This window comes from Rhinolophus hipposideros (genome assembly GCF_964194185.1).
Source record: "Rhinolophus hipposideros genome assembly, chromosome: 20".
Taxonomy (NCBI): domain Eukaryota; kingdom Metazoa; phylum Chordata; class Mammalia; order Chiroptera; family Rhinolophidae; genus Rhinolophus; species Rhinolophus hipposideros.
In genome coordinates, this window is record NC_138066.1 from 35,735,028 (window position 1) to 35,743,314 (window position 8,287).

At 40.3% G+C, this 8,287-nt stretch overlaps 1 protein-coding gene across 2 annotated transcripts; it reads right to left on the reverse strand.

Moving 5' to 3' along the window:
• Positions 1–3,154: 3,154 nt before the first annotated feature.
• KRT40 (keratin 40) lies at positions 3,155–8,057 on the reverse strand (the record flags this gene model as incomplete). Of its 2 annotated transcripts, XM_081029543.1 has the most annotated exons (7): positions 3,155–3,254; positions 3,772–3,992; positions 5,152–5,277; positions 5,357–5,518; positions 6,339–6,495; positions 6,822–6,904; positions 7,608–8,057. In XM_081029543.1, 7 exons carry the CDS (start codon positions 8,055–8,057, stop codon positions 3,155–3,157), a joined length of 1,299 nt encoding a protein of 432 aa, XP_080885669.1. The 2 variants fall into 2 exon arrangements, with proteins under 2 accessions (XP_080885669.1, XP_080885670.1); XM_081029544.1 differs by lacking the exons at positions 6,339–6,495; positions 6,822–6,904.
• Between the last annotated feature and the right edge of the window lie 230 nt (positions 8,058–8,287).

Genomic DNA, 8,287 nt, shown 5'->3' on the forward strand with positions numbered 1-8,287 from the left:
TGAATCCATTCTTTTTTTCCTTTCTTCTCTAGAAAAGGGAAACTATTAATATCTAATAATTATTGGTGTGAACTTGGAAGTCAGTATTTTATTTTGTTCTGCCTGATTGATTTCCACCACCCCTTTTTTTTCGATTGGTGGTATTCTGCCCAATTGTTCTCCCATTTTCATTGTGAGTCTGGATTACAATGTCAGTCTTAAATAAGGCTCTTTTTAAAGTAATTGCTGAATTCTTTTTTTAGCTTTCTAGGTAGGGTTTGCTTGCTAACAAGAAAGTTCTTAAAGAGGTAAGTTACCTTTTGGATTTTCCAAAGCCCACATTTCATAACATGTTTAGTGCTCAGTGTTTGCTTGTGGTGTTGCATTACCTAAACATTTGTGATCGTGTTGGTTTATATTTGCTGTTTAAATATGATCTGTTGAAAGGTATGTGTGTTCTTTTTAGGAATACTTACTCAGCATTTTCTTAAGAAAGTTGTTTGTTCTTGATCCTTCGTAGGGGCTCTAAGAGAGGATAATTGCCTTGCCTTTTTCAGCTTCTAGAGGCTGCCCACATTCCTTGGCTCATGGCTCCCTTCCATCTTCAAAGCTAGCAATGGCCAGTCAAGTTGTTCTCACATGCATCGCTCTGACACTGACTCTTCTGCTTCTCGCCTCCACATTTAAGAACCCTTGTGATTGTATTGGTCCTACTTATGTCACCTAGGATAATCTTTCTATTTTAAAGTCAACAGATTAGCAACCTTATTTCCCCTTTGCCATGTAGCCTAACATATTAAAAGATTTTGGAATTAAGGCATGAATAATTTGGGGGATGCATTGTTATTTATATCACACATAATAAAAATACATAAATGAAAAAATAAAAAACGTAATTTACGATAGCACCAACAAATGTAAAATATGAAGGAATAAATTTGGGAATAAATATAATTTAATTCAAGATGGATTAGAAACACTTAAATGCTAAGGTTATACATGTAGAGTTCTTAGAAGAAAACAAGAAGACTATCTCATAATCTTGTGCTAAGTGAAGATTGCTAACACACGGAGAACATGATCATAAAAAAATTGATTAGACTACATCATAATTAAAATCTTTTGCTGATCAAGATATACCACCAAGAAAGTGAAAAGGCAAGCCACATGCTGGGTGAAAATATTCTCAATATATCTGACAAAGGACGTCCTCTGTGACCCAGTAATCACAAAGATCTCCTTTATGCTGTAGCCAATTTGTTCCTTATCTCTATAATTTTGTCATTTCAAGAATGTCATTGTAAATTGAATCATACAGACCCTTCAAGATTGCCTTTTCTCACTCAGCATAATGGCCTTGAGATCTTGAGGACATTTTGGTTTTTTCCAGTTTTGGACTATTACAAATAGAGCCACTATAAATAATCATGTTTTTATTTTTTTTCCCAAATCCTTTACTTTCAACCTACCTATATCATTATATTTGAAGTGAGCTTCTTGTAGAAAGCATATAGTTGGGTAATGATTTTTTATTTACTCTGCCAATCTCTGTCCTTTAATTGGGATATTTAGATGATTTCCTGTTGCTGTAATTACTGACATGGTAGGGCTCAAGTCTCCGTTTTATTTTTTGTTTTCTGTTTGTTCCCTCTGTTTTTTTATTTCTCTGTTTTCTTTATCCTGTCTTTCTGTGGGATACTTGAGTATGTTTTACAATTCTACTTTGATTGATCTGTAGCCTTTTAAAGTATTTCTTTGCATAGCTTTTTCAGTAGTTGCTGTAGGTATTATATTTTATATATATATATATATGTGTGTATATATATCTATATCTATCTATCTATCTATCTATCTATCTATCTATCTATCTATCTATCTATCTATCTGTCTATCTATCTGTCTATACAACTAATCATAGTCTATTGGTGCTGACATTTCATCACCTCAAGTGAAATATAGAAACCTTACCTCCCCTTATATCCCTGGACGCTGTTCTTCTTGGAGCTTTTTTTGTTTCCTGTCTGTACCTGCTGGTGTTTTGGGTTGTTGGTTTCTCCAGCTCCCAATATGAGATATAGGAGACAGAAAGAAAGCCTAGGGAACTCACGACTGTGTTGCTCCCTGGATACCAAGGACTCTAGGCGGTTTGGCTTCTTCTTCCACTTTTTAAAGTCTTCTTATATTTGTCTTATATGTAATTTCTAGGAGTTTTAGTCATACTTAGGAAGAGGAATGGGAAATGTACCTCTACTTCATCTTTCTGGAAGTGGAAATTCTCCACTTTGCTTTTTAAATGTGCAAGAATAATTATTCTTATATCCTAAATGTCCAATGACAGACCAATGTAACATATGGTGTTTCATGCAGCCACTAAAATAATGGTCACAAGACACTCTTATATGTTTATTAGTATTGAAAATGCTTGGATGACATAGTGAAAAAATAGGGTACATAACTAAATACATATGTATCTATGATTACCACTATATGGAAAAACCTATTATAAGAAAGAAAACTGGAATTTCCTAAAATACTAACAATAGATGTAAACGGTATGGAATTATAAGTGCTTTTTCCTCCCTTCATGTGCCAAATTGAAAAAATTTGAAGGACTCTAGTGCTTTTATAAGTAAAAATACAATACAATACAATTTTTTTATAATTAAAAATAAAGAAAAATAAAATTTATCATATTTTATTTCTAAGTTTACTTTCACGAAGATACATACAACTATCTTCCATGACATTGATAGTTTGCACGGATTAATCTATTTGTATTTGAGGATTAAAAAAAAAATATTTTCAGCCTGGATTTATGCAAAAGCAAACTATCAGCATGGGTTTAAGTAATTACCTTGGCATCATATGGTTATTATATCAACAGTAATAAGCCACTTAGCTATATTTATCATGCTACAGGAATGAAACACATTTTATTTGGAGATTAGCGAGAAAGCTTTATAGGTTTCTAGAATATCACAAATAAGCAGGCGGGAGAGGAAATAATAAAGCAGAAATATACCAAGGACGTTTCAAAGACAACTTTAGGATATGAAAGCCTCCTTGACTTTGAGTTTCAAGTTTGAAATTTGGATGTCCCTGGTGGAAGCCCCCTCTCCTGTTCAGGGCACTGCTGGCTTCACTCCCTCCATCCACTGTGCTGGCTGTTGAACACTCACGCACAGCAGTCTTCAACTGTACAAAGTACATACGCTGAGCACGGCTCACAAGTGTTGCTTGGCACGCTCGTTGTAGAACATGGGTTACAGGGAAGCCTGTGGAAAATCCATTTTGAACAAGAGAAAGCTGGATAAAATGTCAGCTTAGAAAAAAATCATGCCAGAAGTTACCCTGCAAATTATGTTCTGAAGAACAACACTCTTTGCGGAATACCATTTGACCTAAGCCTGTTTCATCCCCGGACTCAGCATTGTCACTTCACATTCACTGCAGCAGTGGCAGTTGAATAAAATTGTATATATTTTCTTTACTTTGCAGATACCATCTTAGGCATGTTCCCGATTTCCCTTTAATGGGAGACGGGAGCAAAGGGAGACAGACCCCCACCATGAAATGTTATATATAATACTTATACTGCTTCAGAACTTTAGACTATTTTTGAACATTTCTGTTATCATGTGATTAGCCTCAGCTGCTGTTTGTTACTCTTTTAAAATCTTTTTAACACGTTGGGGAGGTGTGACCTTGGCCAGATCTTGGGGAAACAGGATCCTAGTCCACGAGCCTCTTTGTGACTCGGGGTGACTTTGAGAGTAATTGTGTGGCACTTGCCTGCTGTCCTCGCTCTCCAGCAGGCCCCGGTACGTGGCGATCTCGCCCTCCAGCCGGGCCTTTGTGTCCAGCAGCACCTGGTACTCGTGATTCTGCCGCTCCAGGTCACAGCGGATCTCAGCCAGCTGGGTCTCCACATTGTCGATCAGGCACTGCATCTGGGCCAGCTGGGACCTGTACTGGGCCTCGGTTTCTGCCACGGTGCACTCCAGAGATTCTGTCTGCAGAAAGAGCGCAAAAAGGGCTGTGCAGCATAGTCTCCGGGCCACATGGCCTGTTTCCAAAACCTCTATCTACCCATTTCCAGCTATGTGACTTTGGGAAAAGTACTTAGCTTCTCTGAGCCTCAGTTTTATTCTATAAGAAGTGGATGTTGCAAAGTACGTATCCCATAGGACAGTGAGGAGTGAGTTAATATGTGTAAAGCACTTAGAACTATGCTTGTAAAAACTTTAAGGGCTGTGTAAGTGTTCGTTATTACTACCACCACTAGGGCCTTCACAACCTGCCACCACAACTTACTTATGTAGCTTAGGGAGGAGGACCAACAGGATTTGAGAGGAAATGCTGAATATGGACTTGTGGCAGGGTGATATGGTCGAGTGTGGTTAAGAGAAAAGGCTCTGGACTTGAACCACCCGGACTCAGCTTCCACTTTTGCTTTTTAAAAATTGCATGACCCCTTGTTACTTATCTGAGTCTCAGTTTTCCTCATCTGTGTAATGGAGTTATAAAGGGATTTACCCCATAAAGTTGTTGTGAGGCTTAATGGTGCCTCTTACAAGATGATCGCTCACTGAGATATTCTTTATAGGACCTAACATGGCACAAACACAGTAGTATTCGACTAGAACTGGTTAATGTAATCTTGAATGCATAATATTCTTGTTGCTTGAGTAGAGTGGGGTGCAGGGAAGGGTCTGGTGGAAGCATGGATCCTGGGAACGTTTGGGATAGTGGTAGAGTGCAAAGTGTGAATACCGTTCTTTGTGTCTGTGACATGATGGTGAGCTTGGAAAATTGGCCTGGATCAAAAGAGAGTTACACCCCCTGGAGTGCTTGAGTGCCTTTGACTCCAAGGTGCCTCTCTCGTTCTGCCCTTGCCCTTTCCCCTCTCTCCCTGTCTCTGGAGGTTGCCACAGCATCCTGCTCAAGCCCAAGAGGAAGGTCAGGACATCCTATCAGGACAATCCAAGCTGTGGACGTCTGCTCCTAGCTGGTACTTGGGAAAGGCAAGGAAATATAATTCTTGCAAATTGGAGGTTCAGACTTTCTGCCACATGCGCTGTGTGGGTCTCTGCTTTGGGTTATGGAAGAGAGGATAGTATCTTAGGGCCTGTTTCTTCAGTGACAAATCAGAGCCTTCTTTGCCTGACACACCAGGCTTTGCTGTGCTTGGAGCTCAATTTCCAGAGTATTGGCTGTGCGTTTCAGTTCCAAGATCTCTGTCTGGCAGCCCTGCAGCTGCTCTGCGCTGGAAAGCTGCTGTTGATTCAGCTCCTTCATCTGAAACACAGGCATGATGAGAGAATGCAAAGAGGGCAGAAGTCTGGAAGCCTGTCTTTGTACTGCTCCAGCTGCTGACCTGAACAGCGAACCACTCTTCCGCTTCTCTGCGGTTGTTGGCGAGCACCGTTTCATACTGACAGCGCATCTCTTCCAGGACCCTATGGAGGTCAATGGTGGGGCCACTGTCTAGCTCCACACTGAGTCGGTCACCAAGCTGTCCACGAAGCACGTTGACCTCCTGAAAGTGGCAATGAAGTAAAGAATGTCACAGAGTGGGGGAGGAAAAAAATCACCTCGACATCCTAATGATATCCTGTTTTTGTTTTTCAGAGTAGTGAGTACAAATATGGGATTTAGATTCAGATTGCCTAGGTTGAATCTCTTTCCATCACTCAGTTTCTTCATCTGCAAAATGGGTATAATGATTTTATCTTTTCCACAGAGTTAGTGACCGATACATGAGTTAATACACACATAAAGCACCTATAAAAGTCCTTGGCTCCTAGTAAGGTCTCAGTAAAAGCTAGCTGCAATTCTCATCAACAGATGTTCAAAGGGAAAATGTACTTGGTTACATCATTCAGTTTTTCACATTTTAGATTCATCAATATAGGATAATCATATACTTCATATTATGTGATTTTAAAAAGTTTATTGATGCAGAATATTTAAAAAATACTGGTCCAAATATTGCTAGACTCTTTATGCCCTTTTTGAAATGGTTTCACAGTCTGTTTGTCAGGCTGATTTTCTTACCTTATGGATTAGAGTTAAGCATGGCATAAAGCCTCCAGGGAAAGCCATTTGTGGAGTTACTACCTCCACAAAAACAATGGCTGGTGAAGAGTTTGGTTCTTTCATCTGGCACTGGCTAGGGGCCAGTTCACGGCTACACTCAGAGACACACTGGAATGAGCAGGCTGAATAGTAATAGTGCCTTCAGTAATTTTGTTCCAGCTTTAGCAACATCTACCAAAGTTCAATTTATATACACATATGAAATCTGTCAGTTTAATTTGTCAGTCTTACATTCTTTTGGCAATTTCCACGTTCCTCACCTCCTCATGGTTTTTCTTAAGGCAGAGCAGCTCCTCCTTCAGAAACTCCACCTGGGCCTCCAGGTCGGACTTGCACAGCGTTAGCTCGTCCAGGATCCGGCGCAGGCCGCTGATGTCAGTCTCTACCAGCTGGTGAAGGGACAGTTCAGACTCGTACCTTTCATAGCAAGAGAGGCATGTGCTTACTTTGCTAGACACTGTGCAAGGCGCTGGGACACATGGACTCAAGGAAGCCACGCGCTGTAATTTCTTCTACATCTGAATAATAATCAATTTGAGCTTTGTGAGCATTCTTAGCTTAAAAAATATTATACAGAGAATATTTGTGGCATGCGCATGTGTGTATATGTGTGTGAGTGTGTATGTGTGAGAGAGAGAGAGACAGCGAGAAAAAGAGAGAGAGAGAGAGAGAGAGAGAGAGAGAGAGAGAGAGAGAGAGAGAGGTGTGACCATAAATTATTTTCAAATTTACATTAAACTTACTTTGCTCTAAAGTCATCGGCTGCCAGTTTGGAGTTGTCAAGCTGTATAGCCAGTCTAGAATTCTCTGCCTTCGTGCACAAGATCTGGGAAGTAAGTTGTTAAGTAATAAATGGTTCTTTGAGAGAAATCTAAATATCTATTCTTTTAACAGCTATGCCACTATTTATCTTTTAAAAGTCTTTGTAAGAAAGTATAAGATAGCTTTTAGCCTGCTTTTCTTGTTAACCATGTCACTTCATGAAAAAAAAAGGAGTGCCAGTTTATAAATGAAATAGAGAAATAAAAAGGTTTAGTTTTTTAAAGACCCAAGACATTTTGCAGTATTTCTTGGCAGGTGAACTCAATTAAACTTTTCTCCATAAGTAGTTTGTATTATGACTGTATCCCCACATATGATAATAAAAATCCATCAGTAAGAAAAGAAAATTATTACTAGGTAAAATTATATGATTAAAAAGATGACATTTCAGCTTATGATAAAAATAATACAGATGTACAGTATTACCTACAGAAGTAATTTTAGATATAACTCCGTTTTTCTTTACTCTGTAGGTGAGAAAGGTAGAGTCTAGAGGGGAGCTTATCGTGGTCACTCAGTAATCAGGGGCAGCACTGGGGTCAGTGGCATTTCCTGACTTTCCGTCCAGTGCCCTTTTCTCTACATCGCATTACCACTCAGAAGTCCCTTTTCCCAGGCTTCCTTCTGCCGGACAGCCTCTTCTAGTATAAAGATCAAGCAAATCACAGTTTGGGAAGGCGGAGCATTAGGGCAGTGAGACACCAGACCTTTTGCTGGAGATCTTCAATGGTGTCGAAGTAACACTGATAATCGGGGCACACCAGTGGGATGTCCCCTTCATACTGTTCCCGGATCTGGCTTTCCAGTGCTGCATTCATCTCCTCCAGGCCACGCACCTTCTCCAGGTAGCTGGCGAGTCTGTCATTCAGGAACTGCATGGTCTCCTTCTCACTGCTGTTGAACACCCCATCCTCACACCAAGCACAGTGCCCCACCAAACACGGAATATTACAACTCCCAGAGAGGTAGCATGGAGCGAGGCAACCTGTCGGCAAGTGAGACCTGGATAGGAAGCGAGGGGTCTGGCATCTGGATGTGGCACAGGCATTGCTGGGGAGACAAGTGGTTTCCACGGAACAGGTTAAAGCAGTTGCACCATCAGAAACCCTGGCACAGGACTCAGAAGAGCAGCATGTGGTGGAAGAGTCCGAAGGCATCCTTTTAGAAGTGAGGAACAAAGATCTGTGGCAAAACTCAAGTCGCCTGACTCCAAAAGTCTCCGTCCCTGCTTGGACTTTTTTATAGCCCCCCAAATGGGTATTTACAGAATGCACCGGATGTTTTCCTTATCGCTGTTGGTGCCAGTTTTCATATGATCATTCATTAGTGTTGTTTATTTGCTGAGGAAGAGTTTTATGCCTCATAAAAGAAGCATAACTTCAGGTTA